This window comes from Poecilia reticulata, chromosome 20, assembly GCF_904066995.2.
Source record: "Poecilia reticulata chromosome 20, P_reticulata-male-v2, whole genome shotgun sequence".
Taxonomy (NCBI): Eukaryota; Metazoa; Chordata; class Actinopteri; order Cyprinodontiformes; family Poeciliidae; genus Poecilia; species Poecilia reticulata.
This window is the reverse complement of record NC_088849.1, coordinates 12,879,131-12,904,981: the sequence shown is the minus strand read 5'-3', so window position 1 is coordinate 12,904,981 and position 25,851 is coordinate 12,879,131. Positions and strand designations below refer to the sequence as shown.

General features: G+C 40.3%; 2 protein-coding genes across 7 annotated transcripts; one reads left to right on the top strand and one right to left on the bottom strand.

The window, feature by feature from the left end:
* Window positions 1-1,110: 1,110 nt before the first annotated feature.
* On the top strand, window positions 1,111-14,240 carry pdk3a (pyruvate dehydrogenase kinase, isozyme 3a). Of its 5 annotated transcripts, none has more exons than XM_008438613.3 (12): window positions 1,111-1,337; window positions 1,409-1,549; window positions 4,646-4,787; window positions 4,888-4,959; window positions 5,792-5,976; window positions 6,066-6,155; window positions 8,673-8,750; window positions 8,929-9,005; window positions 9,113-9,214; window positions 9,320-9,427; window positions 9,524-9,637; window positions 10,630-14,240. In XM_008438613.3, exons 2-12 carry the CDS (start codon window positions 1,444-1,446, stop codon window positions 10,777-10,779), a joined length of 1,224 nt encoding a protein of 407 aa, XP_008436835.1. In that variant the 5' UTR covers window positions 1,111-1,337; window positions 1,409-1,443; the 3' UTR covers window positions 10,780-14,240. The 5 variants fall into 5 exon arrangements, with proteins under 5 accessions (XP_008436835.1, XP_008436837.1, XP_008436836.1 ...); XM_008438615.3 differs by having other exon boundaries at window positions 1,111-1,549; window positions 10,630-10,754; window positions 13,643-14,240; XM_008438614.3 differs by having other exon boundaries at window positions 1,112-1,549; window positions 10,630-10,750; window positions 13,643-14,240.
* A 60-nt stretch (window positions 14,241-14,300) lies between these two features.
* pcyt1ba (phosphate cytidylyltransferase 1B, choline a) lies at window positions 14,301-24,694 on the bottom strand. 2 transcript variants are annotated; one of them, XM_008438609.3, is made up of 8 exons: window positions 24,584-24,694; window positions 21,322-21,421; window positions 19,949-20,065; window positions 19,701-19,852; window positions 18,549-18,627; window positions 18,298-18,440; window positions 17,913-18,101; window positions 14,301-16,375 (listed from the first exon to the last, which is right to left on the bottom strand). In XM_008438609.3, exons 1-8 carry the CDS (start codon window positions 24,662-24,664, stop codon window positions 16,151-16,153), a joined length of 1,086 nt encoding a protein of 361 aa, XP_008436831.1. In that variant the 5' UTR covers window positions 24,665-24,694; the 3' UTR covers window positions 14,301-16,150. The 2 variants fall into 2 exon arrangements, with proteins under 2 accessions (XP_008436831.1, XP_008436833.1); XM_008438611.3 differs by lacking the exon at window positions 24,584-24,694 and adding an exon at window positions 23,357-23,543.
* Between the last annotated feature and the right edge of the window lie 1,157 nt (window positions 24,695-25,851).

The window sequence follows — 25,851 nt, the reverse complement described above, 5'->3', positions numbered from 1 at the left end:
TTTTATGACTGACTGGCAAACTGAATGCAGACCCCACCTCAGGCAAATAAAGTAATAATAGGGACATGGACATTTTGCCAGTCAGTCATGAAATCAAAGAAGAGTAAAATGAGACAAACTATTTATTTTTCAACAATTTTACACGTACATATTTAGACTGTTAGAGAATGCTGGAGTATAAAGAAAAGAATCAGAAGTATTATGACCCATATTTACATAATTTTAATCAAATAAGTTGACCATAACAAGACTTACAAAACGTCAGAAAACAGGCACTAAAACTGTTTTTGCTGCTTGTAGAAGCAAAGACAAAGTAACTGATAAGCCAAAAAAAAAATCTAAGTTGTATTTATCTGTTGTATTTATCCAGATAAATACAACACCAATTATATGATACATGAGCTTATTAATCTGATCTCTTTCTTCCCGATAAATGAAAAATAATCTAACAGCTGTTTTCTTCTCGCCAACCTAATAAGAACATGCCATGTTCAGTTGAAACATTATATTTACAGTGTTGTATATATGTTTGAAAAATTATTAGGTTCATTACTTTTGTGCTTTAAAGGGAGGTAAAATGTTAAAATGGACATAGAAAGATTTTTGCAGATCTCATTTAATGGACCTAATTGAAAGGAATGTGCACTTAAATTTTGTTTGATTTTGTAAATAAGATCAAACTTTAATAATTTTTTTCCATCAAGTCACAAGGTTGAAAATGAAAAGTGGCCTGCTAATACCTTTTACAAAGTGATGGTAATTTGCTATTTCTTAGGAATGGAAATGACCATGACTTGCTGAAGATTGTAGAATATTTTGTTTATTGATCTATTTTCCTTTATTTTATTTTTTTTTATTTGTGGGAGTCTTGTCATGCAAAAAACAATAATAAATTCGAGGCTCTGGTATATGCTTTAAAATCCAGAAATGGTACTTTGGGCTACACACTATACAATAAAAACAATTTCAGAAGGGCACTTTTTTTTCTCAAGAGGAACAAAAGACTATGCTCTAGCACCACCTAGCGACTATCTGTGCACGTCACTGACTTGTGGTCGTCATTGGTTACTTCAAAGTCACAGCGTGCAGCATTTTACGTTGAAAAACGTAACAGGAAGTAGATTTCTTCCATTCTGCGGCTTTACAACGAAGAGCCGACCTGAACATCTAGAAATGTAGACCCAGGAAGCCGCAACAAGAGCTCTTCGTGTCCGCTGCTCATTCATCGTCTTATTTACATGAATGAGTCCCGTCGGTTCGTGTCCACTGCGGACGGTGGAAATGTGGACGCCGAAGACAGACACGGACCGGCCGAGCTTCTGCCATCGCTACCGGCGGTGAGGATGATAATGATGGTGCGGTCGTGTTATTTTCTCTGACTCTGAAACGTCACATCCCAAACAAACAGACAAATACGAGACGAGCGTCGTTAAACTTTCAAAAATGAGGATCTTCATGTGTCTGCTGAAAAACACTAACCACCCCAAAATCGAGTATTACTCCCGATTTTCACCGTCTCCGCTCTCCATCAAGCAGTTCCTGGATTTTGGTGAGTAGCCTAATAATAATAATAATAATAATAATAATAATAATAATAATAAAAGAATGGCTTGCAATTGGAGATGGCAACTACAGCAGGGGCCTTTAATTGTCTCATGTTAACTCTTCCATATGTTATTATGGGCTTCGTAAAGTGTCACAGTGAATGTCGGACTTATAAATAGAATAAGAGCACCACATGTTGCAGGGAAACACTATCCCAATGAGAGGTGGCATTTGAATTGATTTGAATTTACTGTGATAACTCAGCCGTGCTAGCACAAGCAGCAGCATGGAGGCTAGTGGTGGTGCGTGCAGGTACACAACACCTCCGCTCACATTGTTGTAGTTGCTCAATAGGGATTAATAACCCCCCAACTGGTTTCTCATTTAAAAAAAAAAAAAAAAAAAAATCATGAGTCATTGTGTTAAAAATGAAAGTCATCATGACTGTTTTTCATTTTCCAAAAAAAAAAACCAAATTCAGATTTATATATAATAAGATATACCATAGTTATTCTTCTGATCACACTCCTGCACTCGAGGCTTTTCTTAATCCATATGATTAAACAGAAGCTGTTATGTAATTTGTCCCCGCAGCTGTGGTTTGGATGTGAGCAACAAGAAGTTTGTGGCAACTGTTGAGTCAATACGAAGGGTTTTGTTGGTGTTACCCAGCCAACAAAACCCTTGTTTTACTTGTCAGCAAATAAATATATATTTTAATTGTTAGCATATTTGGTGTTGATCAAAGTTTGAAGAGTTTTCCAACTGGTTATTTTGGGAAAGATACCAGAACAAAAGCCGTCTGTGCCCTACCATCACAAAAATAAACATGTACAGAGTTGAAGTCATATTTTCAGAAGCAAACACTCACTGTGGATTTGTCATAAAACATTGTTTGAATCTGTGGAAAGGCACCTCATGGCTACTGTAAAGGATGTTGGAGGAGGTGAGATGCTGTGGGCCTGCGTAAGGCTTCTTGAACGTCGTTAAAAAGCATAATTTCATAAACATTTTTTTGAAATATCATGAGATTTTAAATTCAGATCTGATGGTCTCAGGTCACATCGCAGTCTTTAGGTAGAATAAAGAATCAAAACATGTGGCCAGATCAACACAGAAATGGAGACAAAATCTTCCACGGCCATCTCTGTCCCTCGACACCAAAACCTTTACACACAGTATTAGTATTTACTTTTCCATTTCAGTGTGAGTATTCTTCTGATTCATTTGTTTTAAGGCTTTTCACTGCCTCTCAACTAGGAATGCCAACTAACTTGTCAGGGTCGGTAAAACTTGCTCATTCTGTGTTTGTCATTGCTCTGTTTTTGCGATCCGCGCATGTTCCAGTAACACAGGCTGATGCCGGGTGAACTTTTATCTGATGTAGCTCTGCTTATTTTTGGCCTCTTTCTCCACTTGAAGACAATTCAGTTGCACAAAAGAGTTTTCTGAAACTCTTGCAGGAGATGCTCGTTTGCTGTTTTTTTTCTAAGAAAGGCTGTAACTTGAGATTACAGCAGATTTTTACCGTGTCACAGATTTGCCCTCCAAAGGCTTGGTAGGATGCGTGAATCCTTTCTTGCACACATGGGACGGCGGGCTAGAAGGACACAGTGTACTGTCGGATACAATGGGATAAAGAGAAAGGCGCACAGAGTTGTGGATGTATTTGAAAGACACTTTGGCAGAGTGACATCTTCTTCTTCCACTCAAATGTTAAACATTAATCCCTCATCTCTTTTTGCTCCAAAGATTTACGATTTCCTAGTTCAGTTTCTCTTATCTGTTTAAAGCTAAAGTCGGAAGAGAGTGAGTGAATCTCCGGTCAGATAACAAAGGTTGGATATTATCTTAGAGGCCGAACAGTATTTGCGCTTTCTTTTTTCAGCCTCAAGATGAGTCTCTTTACTGTTTCTTATCAAAATCACAAGCTACAAATCAAAAGTTGAAAGCAGATTACGAGAGTTTAGGTGGGATGTTCCTTAAAGATTTTTCCCACACACAAGACTCCAAGAAGAGTTGAGAAATGTGTTTTTTGTAGCCTGGGAGTGAGAACCCCTGGGCAGCGCAGCACTCTCCACAGTTTATTTTCTTTAAAGAGTCTCAAAATTGAACGTGTACCTAGAAATTAGCTGGTACTCTTATCTGTCTTGTAAAAAGCTGGATTTGGAAACATTGGGAGTGCTCTTGATATCTGAAAGTCACAGTTATGACCTTCAATCTCTGCAATGTGCAATAGGGGCAATGTGGTTTGTAATTGCTCATATAACTTACTAAAGTCAGTTTAGGATGTCAACTCCATAGTCATCTTGTCTTTGTTTTAAAATGGAGTAAACCCTTTTTTTAATTGTTACAGCTGTTCTCTCTAACTCACACAGTGTGACCTCACCTCTGATCCTCCTTATTAAAATCATATTTTTTCTACAGCTGTTCTAATATTGTCATCTATTGTAATAGAAAGAAACTAATTGGCTAACATGAATATTGATCTCCCAGAGCTAAAAAAAAAAAAAAAAAAAGTTGTTCGGGAAACGCCCAAACTACTAATTGTTTCCTCGTTTCTTAAAATAAATGTATTTAAAACTGCATTTAAAACAGTTTATTTATTTTACAGAGGCATTTTTTATTTCTGCTTTCCTTGTTAAACTTACCAGGTTGTCAGTGAACCTCAGCAACCAACCTTTGGCCCTCCATGGGTAAAAATATATAGTTCTCCTTCACACATAATAAGGTCATAGCAGATCATGTTTACATGATTTGAACACGGCCACTGATATTTCTTCTGCAGCTTTGGTTACATGCTGTCAGCTTTTGTTTCTGTCTCTTTAAGAATTATCTCCCGAGTGTCAGGATGTTAACTGATCGATCAGTGGTGAGTTAATTGGTCGAAGCGTGACACGGTGCCCAATTAGCCACGAAGCAGACATTATGCAGCAGGTAACTGGAAACCTGGAGTGCATGCAAACCATTTCCAGGCAGTTTTGATGCAGCATCTTTTACACGAAAAATGGAATGTGTGACTTTTTGGGAGGTTTCTGTGCGACAATTTGAAAACACTGCAGCTAACACTAATTAATGCAACTCTGTCGCCCTTGTTCAGGCAGGGAGAATGCCTGTGAGAAGACATCCTACATGTTCCTGCGTAAGGAGCTGCCGGTACGGCTGGCCAACACCATGAGAGAGGTCAACCTGCTGCCCGACAAGCTGCTCAGCCAGCCGTCTGTCAAACTGGTCCAGAAGTGGTGGGTGACCGTCTTCTTTTTGCGGTCGGTTCCGGGCAACGGCGTTTATGATTTTTCAGGGTGCGAAAGTTGACTTTTGGTCTCTGTTTGACGTGATTAGGTACATGCAGAGCTTCGTGGAGCTGCTGGATTTCGAGAACAGGAAGGCAGAGGACCCTCACGCTCTGAATGAGTGAGTGAATATTGACTTTGTGATTAAAAACGTAAAGAATGCGTTAACAGTTTGTTCAGCTTTCATTGAGTCTAGAAGCAGCAGTTGAAACATTGACTCTGCAGTTGATCTCTCTAGTCTCATATATCTGTCCTGACTGTGTGTGTGGGTGGGTGTGTGGGTGTGCTGATATCATAACAATACCCCGTCTGATAAACAGCCAGGCATGACTGATAAACGCACACAGGATTAAGGAGAGGCTTGACTGCATTGTGAACTTAACTCCAAGAACAGCTTGTTGACAGTGACTCAGCAGAAACACTAAGTTGATACTTGCCTTCCTCGAGTGTTTTTTTTTTCTTCTTCTTCTTTTTCTGTTTTTGGTTAGTTTGATTCTCTTCCAGTAAAGTCGTATCTGAAGAATCTGAATGGTTTTGGATTCTAAAATTATGTCTATGCTACGCCTTACAAACGTAGTTGTACTCGTTACATCATACACAGGCTTCAGTGGATTTATTTATTTTTTTCATCCCCAATTAGTCTGACGCCCCTAAATAAAACCCAGTTCAACAAATTTTTGTTACAGATGTCACAAACTTGTATATAAAACAAAAAAACCTGGACACATGGTAACTCTGAATTTGTGTGCAGGACATTCACTACAAAAATCTGCCCTTTTATTGCAGTGAGGTAAGAAGAAAGCTATTAATAGAGGAAGTCCTTCTCCCATACTTTTGAGTTTTTTAATTTTCGCACCTATAAAATCGGATTCAAAAAACCACCAAAGTCTGGTTTTAATGTAGAAAAACGTGGGAAAAGTCAGTTTGCTCTGTCTTCTTTCACTCTCGTTTAGCTTCCTGGAAATCTTGATTGACATCCGAAACCGCCACAACGACGTCGTGCCCACCATGGCTCAGGGCGTCATCGAGTACAAGGAGAAGTTTGGCTTCGACCCCTTCATCAGCAGCAACATCCAGTATTTTCTCGACCGCTTTTACACCAACCGCATCTCTTTCCGCATGCTCATCAACCAGCACAGTGAGTCTCGCGCCTGCGTCGGCGTCGCGTCCCCGTTAGGTCCGTCTCCGCAGCCGAAGTTGGATGTCTTCCTTTGTGTTTGTGTTCAGCTCTGCTGTTCGGTAACGACACCAACCCCGCCCATCCCAAACACATCGGCAGCATTGATCCCAGCTGCAGTGTGGCTGAAGTTGTTAGTGGTGAGTTCAAGAACTGTGTTTTTTTTTTGTTTTGTTTGTTTGTTCGTTTGTTGTTGTGTTTTTTTTTTTTTTTTAACCAAGGCCAACAAGCCCTTGATCAGTTTTTTAAAATACAAAAGCAGTGTCTTCCATCCAAGTTGTGGGCTAAATTAGGCTTTAATTACAGCCTATTATGGAAACATTACGTTCGAAAACGCAATAATTAAAGTATTTTCTTTTTTTTGGATTACTTTGTTGTTTGTGGTTCAGACTGCTAATTATCGTGTTTCCATCAGTAACTGGACTTATTTTGAAAAAACCGTCCATACATATCAACCTAAAATCTCTCTTTTCAGCTCTTTACAAACAGTTCTGTTGTTTTTCTCTCAAGAGCCGTATTGTGTAGCTGTTTACAGGGTCAAAAAAACAAAAAACAAAACTCACACAAAGGCTCACTTCAGGCGATATAACGTGCCGTACCTCTAGGAAATTTCTTCCAGATGTGGCTGTAGAGAACAGAGTCCTCACATGTAAAAAGCTCAGCAGAGCTGCGGATAGGACACAGGAGAGAAAGGCTACATGGGGAAGAGCTCTGCAGAAAAGAAAATAAACTTTCCACCAGGTGTGAACTTCACTCTCTTTTTTTTCCATTTTTGTAAAAGTTTCTTAGCAGGATGCAAGAGAAATAATGGGGACGCGGTCTGATTAGTGTGGACTGTTGCCCCCCCACCCCCCGGCAAATATTACAGCTTGTAAACTCTTTCCCATTATTTCTAAAGTTGCTTTCTGGATGCTTAGTTTAGGGAATATGACGACCAGAGCAAAAGCTGTCAGTTTGTTGTGTTCGTGTCAGAACTAGGAATTCGCCAGGATTAGATTCTTTCCAAATCCCATAACACATTTCCCTTATTTGTTTTGGATCTCTCCCCACTGCTGCTAGACTAATATCTATAATTGAATATTTGGAGTTGCAGTCACTGGAGATGCACCAAGTAGTCAGTTTCCTCCTGATTAAATTTTCTTTTCAACTGATTAAATACATCAGTATTTAACCTACTGCATGAATACTGATGCATATTTTTGAGTGCCTCTAATAGTGGATGAAGACCTATGCTTTAGTGTGTACAGGAGAATAAGCATGGATTCAACACATCTACATAAATCAGCATTACGTTAGCTTTTTTTATTGCACCATCTGTCAGTATCGTATTTCCTGTGAAGGTGGCATTACGACAGCTCTGACGCACGATTGCTCCACCTTGTTAACCACATTAATATTTAAATCCTTAGCTTTATTTTTCTTTCAACAAAAAGTGTTTTCAAAATTGTTTAGTCTCATCTCCTTGGGTATTTCAAAGTGATGCAGAATTTTGTGGTGAGGATGCAAATATTTTTGATATCCCCCCTTTTGTTAACTAGTGGTTAATTTTAAAGGGAACCTATGCAAAATGTCCTTTTTGCAGGTGTTTATACTTTCATTTGGGTCTTTACTGCTTCTAAAAACAGCCCAAGTGCTTAAAAAAAGTTAAATCCACCCAGCCGTTTTTTTGGAGTCTTGAAAATGGGCCATTTCAAAAAACAAAAAAACTCTAGAATGTGATGCCACAAATTAGCAGGCACTGACCATCACCTAGCAACCCAAGCTGAGACGATTAGTCAGCCCGTTCTACCGCTGCATGCTCTGTACAATGGCTGTTGGAAAAGATGAGTGTTTTGCTGCTGACTTGCCACTCAGAAACCATTTCCTGCATTCTTGCTGTTTGTGCAGGAACCTCTACTAATGTTTTTCAAAGCTGTACGGTTGCATTTACAGCCATTTTCAGGTGCGAGTGTAAACATTGAGTTGTGGGGCTTATTTGAATTTAAAGTGACAGGAGGCCTTAAGAAGCTCAAAATGGACAGAGGTGAACAGACTAAAATCTCACTGTCCAAAAATGATTTTGTGCAAAGAAAAAAGGTAATGAACATGTTTTGTTTAGCTCATAGACCTATCCTAACCGGTTCCAGGAAGCATAACAGGTTACCTTTGACCTCTGCTTTGTATATCAAACTGCTCTGCGGTTGTTTTTGTAATTATATTCATTTATAATCCAATCAAAAGCCACCAAGGCTCTGTGCCTCGCCTGAAGAGAAATCCAACCACCAGCCTCTCGATTATTTCCAACCTGCTGCTCCACCTGAGCCACGGCTGCCTCTGGTTGTGTCTGTGTTATTTTTATTATTTATTTTTTTTTTTCCTCAGCCTGCTCTCTGGGGGAGTCAAGAATGTGACCTGACCTGATCTTGTATAAAAACATTTCGGTGCTTCCTGAGCGTTTGGGGAATTTCTAAGGAATCAGTCGCTTCCTCCGTCGCCGACACGCATACATCACCGATAGTTTCAAAGAACATTTCATCAGCGTGGATGAAAGCCGCACTCTGAGTGAACCGTGAGGGGACGGAGGGAGCATTAGTGATCCGAAACATGACTGCAGATATAAACAATGGACATTCAGCTGCTCTGTTCTCAGCCTTTTTTTTTTTTTGCTCTCCTACTAGATGCCTACGACACTGCCAAGATGTTGTGTGAGAAGTACTACTTAGCTGCTCCCGAGCTCAAGATTGAGGAGTTCAACAGTGAGTGCATTGCACCCTGCGCCTCTTTGAATCTGTCACACAGATGTTGCACTAAAACATGTGCTTGGATGCTCCGAATTTAGCTCCATAGTGATTAAAGTATTCACTCTGTCATTAACTTCCCAAGAACCGGCTTTCTGTGTTCACCAAAGAGACTCTCCTTCTTTTCGTTATCCAGTGAAGGCTCCGAAGAAGCCCATCCAGGTGGTGTACGTGCCCTCGCATCTGTTCCACATGTTGTTTGAGCTCTTCAAGGTGAGCAGAGCTGTTCTGCTGCTAAACGTAATGAATTGGCTGGATTTTTCTGTAAAGATCCCTCTGCCCTCGTAAGCTCAGTTTATAGACGCTGTGGCTGTTTGCAGAACTCCATGAGAGCGACGGTGGAGCTCCATGAAAACAGTAAGGAGGGGTTGCCGCCTGTGAAGGCGAGAGTCACTCTGGGTAAAGAGGATCTGTCAATAAAGGTAAACAGACTTGCACGCGAGTTTGTTTTGACATATCTGATGACACACGAGCTTTTTGTTTTCGTGTTTTTTGTTATCTTTAACTCTTCCGGCGTCTGCCTCCAGATCAGCGACAAAGGAGGAGGAGTTCCTCTGAGGAAGATTGACCGTCTCTTTAACTACATGTACTCCACTGCCCCGACGCCCAGCCTGGAGCCGGGAGCCGTCCCATTGGTACACCCACCCGCTCTGGAAACCATTCGGTTTTATGATGGTCTAAATTAGCATTTAGACGGTAAGTTTGTTTTTGTTCTCTCGTCTCTATTTCAGGCCGGTTTTGGTTACGGTTTGCCGATTTCCCGGCTCTACGCTCGATACTTCCAGGGCGACCTGAAGCTCTACTCCATGGAGGGAGTGGGCACGGATGCCGTCATCTATCTGAAGGTAACCTGGGTCAGCCAGATGTGCAGTAGTACTATTTTTATTAATAGGTTTTAAGAAAACAGTTAGGAGTGTAGAGAAGCTTTTACTCAGTTTCCAAAAGAAGAAAATGGGGATAAAAGCATTTCTGGTGTTTTGTGTTCGCAACATCAATGACTGTTTGTCAGCTTGTGATATTAGAAAGCACAGACTCCATTAAAGACCACTTTTAGGGAGGCTTGCTGTTTGTTCCTGTTGCACTTTTAAGTTTGCACAAGTGCAAAATTTCTTCTGGCCAGTAGGGGCAGTCTCCAACAGACTTTTTTTTAATGAAGGAAGTTTTGATAAACCTGTTTTCTAGGCAATATAGTCATGTAATGAGCTTAATTTCATCTTTCGAGTTTGGAATTGTGTCTCCATTTTGAATATTATTAACTAATTATATATATTTTTTAGACTCAAAGAGTTTCTTGTAACACATTTAACTAGTTGATTCTGCTGAAACAATCGCCAATTCTTACATTGTTATTGAATTTTGACTAACCGGTATTTAGCACTGAGATCCAAACATTAGTCGAACTTTATTGGTTTGTTACGCTGAATGTTGGTGAACAGCTCACTTCGTAACTGGAAAAGGATTTGATATTTAATGTCAGCCATTCAAATTGTTTAAGTTTAAACTTGATATTAATTTTAAGGTAGCTCCCCTGGCACTCTTTTACTGTACTGATGGTTAACCTAACTTTTTCTGTGGGGCTTCATGCATTTCTTTTAGCATTTTTTTTATTACTCAAGCGTTTATTTGTTCCCTTTTAACTTTATTTTGATCTTACAAATCTATGTTTCTTTGCACTTAAATAAAATAACATTTGAAGGCCCTGCAATACCAACAGCTCAAAATAAAAGCCCAAAGACAGTCATAAGGGCATTTTCACTTCAGCTCGTACCTTTCAAACATCCTTCTAGTACTTGACGGCGTTTTTCAGTGAACGACTTCTGTTCTTCCTCACTTAAAGGCCCTGTCCAGCGAGTCCTTTGAACGCCTGCCTGTGTTCAACAAGTCAGCTTGGCGGCACTACAAGACCAGCCCCGAGGCGGACGACTGGAGCAACCCCAGCAAAGAGCCGCGTGACGCCAGCAAGTCCATATACAAAGCCAACAGATAACTCTGCATGGCCTGCCAGCGTAAAGCGGCTGCTCTCTGTGCGGAGCATGCTCGCTGAAATGTTGTTCTGTGGGTAAAAAGCTTCGTTTAGGATGAGACTTGCTTCCACGTTGCACTGGCGATAGGTTTGTTGGGGTGTTGTGACCCGGATTTACATTTTCACCCAATTGCAATAACCTCCTTTAGCGTAGCTTTTGTTGTTTTGTGGCTCAGAACAGAGTGAAAAATGACCATCCTCGGTATTGTAGCTGCAACGTATCTAACCCCAATTGTAGATTCTGTCAATTTCATTGTTGAAGTTAAATTGGCTGCAACACTCCCGTCTTTAACCTCTTGTCTCGTGCCGCTTTCTGACCAAGCTGATCATCCCTCTGGGCAGATGAAGCCCGACTCTGCTGATTGAGTCTCTGTCTCGGCTTCGGTAAAGACTTATTCTGTTTCTTTCTCTCAAAACACAGTGCAATGTTTCAGTGCAAACGAGAAGACGAGGAGGTTTTTATTTATGGTTTTTCTTTGTGAAACACTTTTGATTAAATGCGCCAGTAGGCTAGTTTGTTATTATAGTGGCAAATACTTGTTTGGATTGCACTTTTTAAGATTTTTAGTCAGGGTTAATTGTTAAAAACAGATATTTATAAATTAGAAGCTAGATGCACCTTTTTGAAAAAAGAAAACAGAACAGGTAATGCTTCAAAGACATTACATGTAAACCTATAGAAGTCATAACCTTTTTTTTGTTATATTTATGAAAGAAAGCCTTATTTTTGGGAACTTATATGTTTTGTTTTCTTTTAGAACCATGCCTTCATGGTTCACGGTGTACTGAACTCTGAACAATTTTAAAGGGAGGCAATATAAATGAAAGTAGTCTAAAATATTTTTTGTTTACATTTTACTTACTTAGCTTCATTGTCCAACATTACCCAGCCACAAACCAGTACTTAAAAATTAATAACGCTCATCAGACACTACTGCTTGCAACCCCGATTAACAACTTCTAAAAGGACCAAACTAGTCATGTATGCATGAGACACACCGCCGTTCCAGCATTTGTGCGCCGAGTAGCTTTCCCGACACCAGCGATATGTAACGTACCGATGTTCATAGGAACGAATGGACCTGTAGCACCTGAACAACGGACTGCCGTTCTGCTTGTCATCATTTCACGCTGCTATGAAGGATAAACAACATGCTCACTGCTTTGTGTGCTTTCGGCATCATCTGGTCGGCCTCGTGTCTCACTTGAATTCCTGCTGATCCCTGCGGTCTTCTGAATGAGTTTGAACAAAGTTTGTAGATGCACTTTTGCGTTTTCTTATGCTGAGTTAGTTAAAGTGAACTAGATGTTGCAGTTGTTGATTATTTTTTTTATATATATATTTTAGTGATAATTTGAACATCTAGTTTATTTTCTGTTGTTTTAAAAATAAGAAGCTGTTATTTTAAAAAAAAGGGGGAAAAAAAATAAGGTCACACGGCACACAAAGATGAGCGTTTGGAGAGGCTGCAAGAGGAAAATATGTTCAAAGAGAAGACTTTCGATTGTGAAATATCTCGGAGCGCAAATTAAAATCTATTAGGTTGTCCCGTTTTATTTCACTGAGGAGCTTCTTAGAAGTTTATTAAGTCTGTTATATTTATGCTTTAGAGTGCAGTAACTTCAAACGTCATTCAGAGTCAAAAGACTGCATTTCCACATCGACCAAGTCTTTAACTTCTGTGCTGAGTGGATAATTCAGTTGTTTTTTCAAGCAATGTTCTGTTAGACTGTTATACACGGTTAATATCTTTCCTGCAGTAGGTAACTCTCTTGGTGTCTGTATTTAGCATAAATCCTGATTATTATCCAGGCTGAAGCCAACAACTAGTTTGGGAATATATCTGCCTTCGTAAAACAATATAAGTTGCATGACACGTTATCGTTATGTAAATCATTGTCATTTTATCAACCTTTACACCACTGTGATGTTTCCATTCGGTGTTTATGAATGCAGAAATGAACATTTTCACAGGAAATTTAGGTTGGAGGCGCGCATCACCAGTTCTGTTCCCACGGGAAACGTGCTGAGAACAGAGCATACAAATCAGAGTATCAGACTATCAAAGTAAAGCAGTATAAAAATAATGGCAATAATAAAAACATCCACTTTTTCTTACACAGTGAGCCACAGGTTCCCTCAAATAGCTACAATTCATGAATATTTGAAACATCTTTGAAAATGCTTTTGACTGCCTGTTTTAATAGTTCAGACATCAAATGATAGTGTGGATTGATTCAAACAGTGGAAACAATCTTAGCACTACTGCAGAAGCTAACATCAATGGGCTTTCTTATTTTTGCTCTCTGGGGGTAAAAACCAATCAACACCAAGAAAAAGGAAAGCCTCTCCAGGATTGGTTGCTTTCCAAACTATACTCAAAAGTACCACGGAAAAATCAGCAAATCTTGAACATAACGTTGCATATCTATAAATGCTTTACGTGTTCCCCTCTCACTCAGAGTGCGTTCACACAGAATCTCACTGGTTATGCACAACCTCAATTTCCAGTGTTTAAAAAAAATTAACTGTTATGCAAATCACATAAAATATAATTTGCATTTTAGAGATCGAAGTTCCTTTGAGACCCCCTTTGGAACCGCCACCTGTCGTAGTGCCGCCAGGTTCAACCTCTGGGACAAAGTCAGTCTGTCTTTATACAAAAAAACGAAGACGCCAAGAGAGAGTCTTACTGGGCTTAAGATTTTACCTCTGCATAACCTCTTTACAGAACATAAGTTCAACAGTTCTGAACTAACCATTTGAAAAGAGGATTGTGGGAAATTTCATCAGTCTGAAGTAGTTTCCTTCTTTCATCTCCTTTAGCGTCACCTGAAGTAAAATAAAAGAAGAATGCGGTGTTGGGAAAACCTTCCACATCCTGTAAGATGCTCCTCATTTCACCACTGCCAATGCCTTTGAAACCTGCCAGTGAAACCGAGGGACGCTTAGTCACACACCTGCTGTACAAAAAGAAAAAAAAAAAAGTGCTATGTTATCGAGTAGCAGTAATTGTGCGGGTAAATGTTTGGTCTCCCTTTTTTTTTGTTTAGATCGGTCCTAAAAATGTACTTTTTAACTTTAAACAAGACGCCGCAACACGGGAGATCCTCCATTTTCACGCTCAGTTGTTGTGAACCTCTGCTGTCATCAAAAACATCTACTTGATCTGTTTCAAAGAATATGATACATATATATATATAGCAGATAAACCTAACGCGTAAGCTGTACATAGAGTGTGTGGATTGATCACTGTGTTTTTCATCCTCCTGTACAAATCGCTTAAATGATATATTTGTATGCAAGATAGACCAATAATGCCACATTCACCTGGAAGTAACAGAGTAGACTCGTCTTGTCAGTCTGCATGAGATCAGCAGTAGAAACTATCAAACCTGACAATAAAGAAAACTCTTGTGTGGTCCGTCCGTTTCAGGGTTTTCTTTGGGGGGTTTTTGCTGAAAGAAAGACGTGTATGGCAATATACATTCTGATCTAGATTTTTATTAACTTGTTAAGCCTTTTGAACAACGGTGATTTTAAAAAAAGACATAATTCTAAAGTTTTTACATATAGTGGAGATTAGCATGTGCATACAGGACATATAATGTGTCTACATTGCATTAAGGTTATAATTTAGTTGGGGATGGAAGATCATCTGCACTGAGCTGGTATGGGCAAGCAGACCTGAGATAAACAGAAAGGTAGCCACATGGTGAGCTTTACTTTTTCTTTTTACACAATTCAAGTATCATCTGAGTTTTTCTATGGACAACTGACATCATCATATCCAAAGACTAAAAGATTGCATGGTACGATAAATTATACAGATGCAGACAATCTGGTTGGCACCCCTAGTAAAGATGTTTAAAAAAGCCTCAAAGTAAAATCATTTATTGTAGCAGTGTGATGTCACATTTAAAGACTTTGTTTAGATGTTGTTTTTAACAAAACACCCAGAGACACAATTTGTGGTATTGCCAATAATTTCTTTTAAAATAATAGCAACCAATGAATATTTTTTTTTAATTTATGCAATTTTTTTTTTTTAAGTTTTAAAGTTTCTGAGAGTTTGTTTCCTTTAGGCATAGATATGGCATGAGACACAAGCCTATTTCTCCTAGCCACTAGGATGAGGACATTTGTCTTGCTACCATCGGGTACAACAAAAGGAACATCGATATTCTCTGCAACAAAGTCTCTTGGCAGGATTGGTGTCAAGGATAAAATACATTGAAAAACCTCACGTTCACTGGAGGAGAGTCCAAAATAAACGGCCAAATCAATGCAGAAATGGTTCCCCAGACACAAAATCGACACTTCTTGCATGCCCATTTCAGTGCCTGGATGTAAAACCCACAGGAAACCATTGGAGCAGGGTCCCCTAAGAACATCATGGAGGACCCAGGACTCTTAATGCCAAGATTGTGCAAAGAGGTACTGTGCCAGACATTGTTTTGTTGAAAACAACAGTATTTTTTAACATGGAGTTTGCGCTTTCACCGAAGAAATATACTCAAATTAGAGGTTGGATTATTCATCTTTTTTTGATTATGAATTTAAGCTTTTGCAAACAAGGTGATCTTATTTTAGGGCTTTTAATTCATCTTTACCAGTGGTGTCATCAAATTTGTGAATGCAGAATTTTGATTTGAATAATAATTCTCTTAAAAAGTGTTTAAAAAAGCAAAAGGATCTTATTAAAGCTTCAACTTTTTGGGATGGCGGGGGGCATCACATAAAAGAAAATGGTTCAAAGTAGCATTAGTGATGTGTTTGGGTTGCCCGTTGTGCCCTTTCTGCTATTCTAAGCTCTAAGTTTGGGGGGACTCTAGAGTGAAACTTATGGAAGGTTGGCATCTTACAAAGTAAGGACAAAAAGCAGGACAAGAAACAACCCAGTGATACTATAAGCAGGCTGGTTGAGTGTCTGTATTAGTTGTGGACAATCCAAAGCAAATCCTCTTCACTGATATTGCACAGGATTCCTGTCCTTGTAGAAAACGGAGACGTTAAATACATCGAATAAATCCACATTCTGTTCTTCGCATCTCGCCCTTTTTTTTTTTTTTTCTGCTTGGCTCTCCAGAGAATGATGGCTTTTGTTTATTAGCTCCACAGGTCCGGACCACAGTTCCCCTGATCAATGTCAGCATTGCAAATCTGCAACGTCTTTGAGGAAACCTGATTCTGTTTCCAGCCGCTGTTTGAAGAAAAGTGTTTTTTATTTTTTTGTTGTCATATAGTTTTTTTTTTTTGTTTGTTTTGTTTTTTTGGTGAAGTGTTCCCAGGCAGTGTACCATGAAAGTGAAACGTTTCTGTCTGAATCCACATCTACTTCTCGTCTTCGTCGCCTTCGCTCATGCTGCTCATCGAGGCCGATGCGCCTTTGGGGGAAGTGGGGGGCGAGGGCCGGGCGTTGTACCAGCGGGCGGGGGGCGACGGAGGGGACGGGGAGCGCAGCGGGGACAGTTCACGCGGGGGGCTGTTGCAGGGCGATTCTCTGGGAGACAGAGCGTAGGACAGCATCCGACCACTGCGCTCCTGAAACACTTGCTTCTGTTCAACAGCAGAAGAAGAAGAAGAAAATGAAGGTTTGTACATGTGTAGCCTGTGGTTTGCAGTGCAATTTCTAAACCCAGAGCAGACCTGGGAACAAATTCTGATGAGTAAACACAACAGGATGGATGTTATAAAAAAAATTTAAAACACTCCCCCCTGGCTTCTTTTTCCCATCCGATCCTTGCTTGTTAAAATTCCACCTAAATCACTGATGAACCGCAGTCGGTCCTTAAGGGCTGGTGTCCTGCATGCTTTCGTTTTTTTCCCCCTGGTTTAACAAGCCTGAACCAAATGAATGGTTCATTAGCCTGCTCCTGCTGAGCTTGATGAAACGCTCAGGAGCTAATTCGGCTGTCATGGAGCAGGAACATGCATCGGCCCTTGAGGACTGGCTTGTGACCAGCTCATTTTGTCCACCTGAAACATTGAGGCTAAGACAAAGAGACTGAGGCATAACTCTGGCTTGTCAGGAGGATTGTTGTTTGGTGGCACAGATGTAGTTTTAGGTATGTTGGTGGTAAGAAATAGAAAAAAGTAGCTTGATGCATTCAAAACTGGAAGACAAAAACTCTCAAAAAGAAATATGTGGGAAAAATTGGATGCTTTTTTTTTTATTCAAAGGGTTACATACACTAAGAATGCCTTTCAACAACTTGGAAGAGCCCAGTCTATAACACCATGGGTCTCTTAGACTGAATTAAGTTAAATAGAGGAAAATGTGTGTACATGTTTCACAGGAAAATCACAAACACACTGCTTGCTTCATGGAAAACTAAACATGACTCAGTGAAAGCAACAGGGAAAGAACTGTTGACACTCGCAAGTCTGATTCATCCAGAAAATGCAAAGTATTATCCATTAAAAAAAAAGAATTGTATGCAGGTTTAAACACCACAGGAATGACCACCAATCGTACTGCTCAGGAAAGAGTGCGAGATGTACGTATGAACCTCAGAGCTGAAACAAAAGACCTTATGAATGTCCTGGTTGAAGCTAGCAAGAAAATGTCTTTTTCAACAATAGAACAAGTCCTACAAAAGTCATATTACAATTTATGCATTTGTTATATCTGCAGTAAGCCTGGAAACACCATAAAAGCTCTTAAGTCCAGGCGTGGCAGCATCATGTTGTGCTGCTAGTTTTTCTTTAGGTAAGGCTGGTGTTCTTCACACGATAGGTGGCTTCATGAAGAAAGTATGTCAGTATTAGGTGTAAATACTGAAACAACACCACGCAGAAAGTTGATCAAGTGCAACTTCCAAACGGACTATGATCCTAAGTATACCACCCAATGTTGACAAAACATTGACAAAATCAATGTTTTGTCAATGTGTGGTGACAACTGTGATTTTTACACATCTTCATCTGTCAATAAATATTAAGTCAAATAGCGGCGTCTCATTTGTCATTTTCGCTGAATTCAATGTAAAACAATAAAAGGTTTTAAGCTTATTGACAGATGGCTTGAATTATGATGAACCATTAATGTGGTGGATACATTTGTAGCATTAAGTGAGTACCGTGCTTGACTTACCCATGTCCCATCAGGCCCAAAAAGTTCTAAGAAGTTGCCAATGAATTCTCTAGACTTTTCTTCCCATTTCTGGATGAGATCGTGACTCTTCTCCTCCACCCGGTAGACAAAATGTTTACTCTTTTCTTCGACATTTCGAACCTTTTCCTTCATGCGATCTACCTGGTTCTGTAGCCGATACTTCTTCTCCTAAGGGGATAGAAAATAAAAATAAAAATCAGGAAACATGAATATAAAAGTAACAAAAAAATGCTTGAGGAGTAACAAAGTGTTCAAAATATAATCTAAGACGATAAGTAAAAGTTCTAGTTAGGTGACCAAGAACTTGCTTTGTCTGCTGCAAATTCGGATTTGGCCACTGTTCTGACACGATGCAGTGTCTTACATTGATGTAGCTGACGTTGAGCTCTTTAGCCGTGTAGCCCCGCTGCAGGTTGCGTCGGGCGTAGACGTCGTAGTCTCTGACAATTCTAGTAATTATGTCGGAGGTGGAGATCCCCTCCGTCCGTTGCGTGGGCACGAACATCCCTGGTTGACAGTAAAAGATGCCAGCAGAAGGTTATTTCGGCCCGATCCTCCTTTAGTGGTGAAATGTGCGACACGATTTTCTGATTTCCCCGCAGATCACTGCCCGACCTGCTTCTTTGATGTGTTTGTAAACGTCCTCACTTCCTGCTGAGGAGTACGGGATATCGTCGTGAGCCACAAAATCGATCTGAGAAACAACCAAAGGACATGCACTGTTTGGCAGAAAACACAGAAAACATGAGAAGAGCTCAAGTGAACGGGCAGTAGGGCCTTTAAGTTCTGCACTGCTTACAGAACCTTGCAAAAGTTTTTATGAGATGCAGTACATCAACACAGAGCAGTGCTACCGAAAAACTATGTATTCTACCCCCTTTACTCTAAAACCCTTCGATAACATCCAGTCCAACAAATTTCATTCAGAAATCATATCGTTAATATATATATTTTTTTCTATGATTGGATTTGCTTCCTTTTGTTCTTCACCCTCTTCTTACTCGGTACTGATCAGCCCAGGTGCGGAGCTATATATATGGGGGCCCGGGGGTGCGGCTGCCACCCGGCCCGGGCCCAGATGCGTGCCCATGGGGGCCCGGGTCTGTAGGTGCCAGGGAGGGAGGAATTGTTTCAAGTCGCTTTAATGTCTGATTAGAGACGGAGAAAGTGCGCCCTCGCCTGTTCAGAAAGGTGTATGTAATGTTAAAGTTACTGTCCCTCAATGGAATATATAGTAGTCAGTCCCAGTGACTGTTTGACTCTCGGTTTAGCCAATGTGCTTCCTGGCTAAAAATGAAAGAGAGACGCGCCCCCCACCCCCAACAGTTTCCAGCAGCTGGCAGGTGATACACATGAGGGGCCCGGTCATTGTCCCCGCCCCCCCGGCCCAACGCTGACTTGTTCCGCTAGTGGATCAGCCCCATCGCTATTCATCATATTACTGAACTATTTTACTGACACTAGCAAACGATGACCTTGCTGTTTCCGTGATAAGAAAGCAAACTAAGAGCATAATGTGTGTCAAAACACAAAGATGATCAAAAACTACTGTATACTGGAGAAAACCAGGCAGATGTAGAATAAACGAAGCCCAATGTTTGGTCACATCACGTCAACGTAAACTGCATTTGTGGTGAGTCAACTTTTTTCATGGCAAGTTTTCTCTCTCTCTCTCTCTTTCTCTCTCTCTCTCTCTCTCTCTCTCTCTCTCTTTCTCTTAGCGGAATTTTGGGAAGACGGCACTGTGAGTGTTTCTCACAAACGCACCTTGTGTTTCTCGAGGAACTCCGGCGTGAGAGTCCACGGTGCGTCTCTCAGGACTTCGTCCACGTAGCGGCAATGCCTCAGGGCTTCGTAGCGCTCGTGTTCCGTCATGACTGTGAAACCCTTGTACTTGTGGGTCAGTTCGTCGCTGCACACTGTTCCCGGAGCAATGGAGAGAAAACACACGGACGCATACAGAAACATCAAACGGTTATGAAGAGTTTGGGAGAGTTATTAGTAGCCTCTCTTACCTCCTACTATGAGATAGGTGTTAGGAAACAGGTTCTTGGCCTGCATGAGCGCACGAGCGTGGCCCGAGTGGAACAGGTCAAAGATGCCATCTGCATAGACTCTGACCGGCCGGTCCACTGAAAAAACCCAAATAAACAATACAGCTAGGAATTAGCGCAATAAGCTAATTGGTGTCCACACAAAAAACTTCCACACAATATACAGGAAATGTTTTGTGACAGAGAGGGTGGTTATGATTTAAGAGGTGAAGGGTATTTTAAAAAACAACATATTAGAACAACCAGGAAGAGTTTTTGTTTATCTGTGTGAGGAGTAAATGTTTGGAATGGATTGAATGATGAGATTTAAAAAAATTACAAATGTAAACCAGTTTAAAAAATTGATTAAAGCAGAACTCATTTCAAAATATGCTATATAACATGTTTAATAGTTTATAATGTAAATGATTATATAAAGAGTACTTAAAATAATTGTACATAGTTAAACATAATGAAAAATGGAAACAAGTTGTCTCTTGTTGATGTTCTGAAAGTCAATTGATAATACATCGACAAGTATGAAAGGGGCAGGATATTATAAGAGGTATCTTCTACCTGCTCCTTTTCGAACAGAAAATATAAAATTGCATGTCACATGGGCAAAATAATTTGTTTTACATTTTATTTCTTAAGTTTGTCTCATTCTATTTTGTTTTCTTGTTCTTTTTTGACTGTTTTTAATGTCTGTTCGAAATAAATAAATAAATGAAATGAATGAAATGAAATGGTGTAACATTCAGAAAAACTTAGAAGAGGAAACAGCTGGAGTTATAACCACAGTTATATCAGTATGGTTAGGGTCACATGGTGTGGTTATATCAGTTATATTGATATAACCAGTTATACCAGTATAACCGTGGTTAAACTGATATTGTTTACAAATGATTCATTATTTCATGCTATTACTTAGCATGACATAACTGCACTCAGTTAAATAACTAAAGAGTAATGACATAATTAATTTAATTTGGTGCCAAATTTAGAACTGAAATACGAATTCAAGAGAAAACTAAATGAAAGCTACTAATGGAAAGGAATACAGATTTGGAAATATGGCCAAATAATAATAATAATAATAATAATAATAATAATAATAATAATAATAATAATAATAATAATAATAATAAATATAATAATAGTAATAATCGTGGAAACTAAGCCATTCAAGTCTGTGGTTGTAATGTGAGAAAATATGAAAAAGTTAAAGAGATCTGAATAGTTTTGCAAGGACTTCAGACAAAGCTTATAAAACATGACTTTCAAAATAGAGGAGGAAGTCAAACAAAGACCAAGCGAAGAATGAGGGTAAAAGCAGCGTGAAGGTGAACGTGTACCTGGGGTGCCTCTGCAGGCCTGGGTGATGCTGAGCTTCTCGTGAGGCGCTCGACAGTCGCAGCTGGTCTCCGCGGCGAAGATGGCAGGCTCGGTGAGAGTCTGAGTCAGAAAGGGACTGGGTTAAAGGAAGACCCAGGAGAACAGCCATTTGCCCCTTCGCCTCGCCACTTACAGAAAACCACCATTAAGGTATTGACTACAGCTGATGCTCACTCTGCACTCTGAGACAGCGGAGACAGAAAAGAGCTGCACTCAGTGCTATTGATCACCGACACTCACCTCTCGCCGCAATCAACTGTATGCACTGAACATGACAGAGAGAGGACAAAAATCTTTGGTAAGCGTGGCGCTGGAAGGGAGAAGTGAACTCTCTCCCACTCTGACAGGAAATTAAAACCAGAGAGCACAGACGAACAAATCAGGTAACGGGATATACTAATTTGTAAGTGCCAAGACTGTTATCAAGGTCAAAACGCTGCAATGTGAGCCCTCCTGAAAAAAATAAAATAAAATAAACTGTGTTCGTGTGCCATCTGTTGACTGCAGGGGAGTATTCACCGAATCTCATTCACACCCGTGAAAGAGAGACAGAGCAGAGCAGAAAGCTGTGGGAGTGTGAGAGGAGGAAGAGAACATGGAAACGGGTTCAGACGGGCCCCTGACGTCAGTGGCTCCTCCTGGAGCAGCGGTGAAAAAATAGAGTCTGAAACGATGGCAGGTTTCAGGTAAACAGGTAATCAGTGGTGATGGTGGTGGTGAGGGGGGAGGGGGGATCATAGACCTTCAGTCGCAGAGAAACTGCGAGGTGGTTCTGGACACAAGCATTTTGTAAGAAACGCAGAAACGGTTGCTTGTTATTACATTTGTGGATGATACAGTTAAAAATGTCTGAAGTAAGCCAAAGATGTGGGCTGCAGTCTGGACGCAACTGTTGTTGTGCAGTAATTAAACAGGCAACAAATAACTATAAAGACACCACATGAAAATATAGAATTCGTTGCTTCTACATTAACACAGGTGCAAGTTTACACTTTCTTTGTGTATCCTTGCTCTGCTTTTGAAATTGGATAGCATTTTTGGAGATGCAGAACCCCTGCAACCTTCTTCTTGCTGCAAGGCAACAGCTTTACCAACTGTGCCACTGTGCAGCCCAAGACTGATTTTGTTGAAAACAATTATTTGACTTTTTGAAACACATAATGTACTCAATTAAGTCCAAAGGGTAGGATTTTGTGGACTGTGCTACTCCAATGAACGATACATTTAGCTTGAAGCTTTTTCCACCAACATTTTTGCTTTGTGTAATTTAAACAGGAAAAACTCGAAGCTCAGACAGCAGCAGCTACATAAATCCCTTCAGGAAGATGCCTCATCACTTGTGATTCCTTGGGCATAGCGAGATTGTTGAGAGTTAGCAAAGAGCAGATGGCCAAGGTTAAACTTTGTGATCAGGAGAGTACAAGGGCCTATCAGGGCGTGCGGCCGGAGCGTGCTCAGTATAAAGCCCGATCTGGCACAAGATACAGCATCTGGCCTAAGAAGGATTAAAGCGGCAGGGGGCAGGCGGGGGGAAGGACACAAGCCAGTAGCCATAGCATGAGTAGCCAAGAGAGAGACTGCCGTAAAGAAAACAGGCTGAGGTGAAGAAGAAACAGGTAAATGACGACTCAGGGGATACAAAAGGGCTGACAGCATGATTTGTGTCAAAGAGGATTAAAGCGGAGTATCCCAACGCAGGAGGCTCTGTGATTTCACTGCGACAGTTCTCACTCAGCAGGACATTTCTCTTCCTTTGGCAGCCCCCTCAACAACAACAACAACAACACCGTCCACTCAGCACTCTGAGCATCTCCCTCAGGCACATACAATCCAGGATCTGTTTCATAACAGGGGGCAGAGGAGGAACCTTTTGTTTTCCCCCCTACTTCCTGTCTCCCTTCCTCACACACACACACACACAAACACATACACAGTCAGTATACACACTCTCATCTCACAGAAAGGCAAGCAAACAGCCGTGCACATCCTCCCTACCGTCCGGGGATGAGGGCAGGTGTGTTCTAGCTCCTCCATTTTTCCCAAAGCCTCATGGGATGCAGCTGATTTCTCTCTGTTTTGTGACTCAGCATCAATGAGGAGATGCTGCTCTCCTCACCACTCTGTCTCCTCTATTTTCCCCGCCCACTCTCTCCTCTGTCTGTCTCCCTCTCCCTCCTTCTTGCCCTTCTTCCCCCGGGGTGCAGTCCTCCACAGTCAGCCGGGGAAAGACCTGGCTAGAAGCGATGCGGAGTCAAAGTGAGGGGAGATTTTTTTATTTTTTTAAAGAAGACACAATCCCACAACAGATTTATGTAAGATATGCATCGTGTTGCTGTAAATACTTAATAATCTAAGCTTCCACAATAAGTAAATACTCTAAAAAAAAAAAAAGCATAATAATAATAATAATAATAATAAAAATCTCACAAGCATTTCTATAACTCACATGGTCGAAATCGGTTTCTGCCCTGTGGGTCTGTGTGGCGCATCATGTGTACAGAATGTGCCGACCACGCCTACCAGGCGCATCAATTGCCTCTCCGGTTGACAAATAGGGCGCACCCACTGTAACCCCGAAGCTGCTGCAGACAAAGACGCATGGAAGAGGTCTCACTCCACGGCTATTTCTAATTTCAAGCTGCCTCAAAGTACAATTTTGATATTTATACAGAATGATAAAAACATAAAAATTAATCCGAGCTACAATAATTACAAGGGACTGCAATAGTCATAACTTCACAACAATGCGTTACGCTTTCCATATGAGAGATTAGGTAAATAATGTGAGTGGAGCGTCTGTCTAAGGAGGCCATCTGGACCATTTCTATGGTGACGGAGGAGAGGAGAGAGAGCTCCCAAATTCGGACCAATCATCGCCCGCCGTAGCAACATAAACTGTGATGATTGGTGGACAAAACCGTTTCACCATTACAAACAAAACAGTAAGCAGAGCGTGAATACTAAATATTTAGGTCAAATGTTCAATACATATAGAACTAACTGTAAACTTACTTACGTTACAGCGTGTTATAAAATATATTAAACTCCGACTTCCCCGCCAAAACCAGCCTCTTCCTCTCTTTTCAACGGTAAAGCAGTTTTTTCCTATTTTATTTAGACGTGGAAAATGCGCCAAACTCGTCAAACTGTTAACTAATAGCCTAAAAAGATAAGTAAATAAAAAAAGAAATACGTCTAGTCATTATTTTAACCTTATCTTACCTTCCACGATCCTCTTCTGCAACAAAGAGGCGTAACAGCCGCGCAGCCGGGGTTCACTCTGACGCGGCGCTGTTTCACCATCTTGCTCCTGTGGTAGACTGAAATAAGTGAGCTCTGTCCTCTTTTTCTTCTTCTTATTATTATAAAAAAAAATGTTTCATATATGTCCGTTTTTCCAGCACAGCAGAAGAAATACGTCCCGCCCTGTCCAGCCCGTCCCAGACACAGATCAGCTGCTCCCCTCTGATAAGTGTGGGCCACCGGTCACACAGCGCCACATACAGTAGATAATCCGGCTGTCAGACATGCATGAATCCCCCTCCTATTGTACTTAACTTCATGTCTGACATGCGACTGCTTGTAACCATTAATTCATATGATGCACACAGATTCATCTTAATAGGGTATCGTTGAAAAGTGTTGTTTTTTTCTTTCTTTCTTGTAACTCAATTCAAAAGTGGTGCTGTGATAAAAAAAAAATATTTGTAAAATATACATGGTTATATCCATGGGTATCAAAGCAAATATATTAAATATATTAATTAATAAATATATATTGGTAAGCAAACTCCCAAACATATCAGGGTTTTTTTTTAATACCCTGAGTGTTATTATTTTAACAACAAACAACTCACAGAATGTGCCTGATTACAGTATCTTTATGAGAGCCAGATATTTAATACTACTTCTCTATAGTATGATGACTTGTCATATTTTACTCCAACTTTCTTTGATGTCTCATAATGTACTCACCTTTCCAGTGTAAACTAATTTTCTTTGTGCTTTTACATAAAAATGTTTCCCAAAGATCCTGGAGAGAAGTAATCCTTTGCTAAGTTAAACTGCATGAACAGTAGGTATAAAACAGACAGTCAAACTTATCACTTTAAAAAAAAATACTATGGCTAAAAGGATGATGAGCATATAGTTTTTCTAAATACTATTCTAAATACTCCCACACTAATACATGTAGCAAATATTATTATACGTGATTCTTAGATAAGCTTTGACGGTGCTTACGCAGAAAGCTCAAGTGAGCAGCTTGAATAAGAGACAAACTGTGCTTTGTGTTTTCATTATTGCTTGTACTGTAGTTCCTCTGTGGCCCCAGTCTGGGACAGGAATCTATTGTACCCTTTACAGACCGGCTTCGTTTCTGTGGCAACGGACATCATGGAGGTACAGTGACACAGACACTAAAAACTGGAGAACAATTGCCTAAAATTGTCATCACAAATGGTATATTAATTAAGGACAAGGTTACTTAT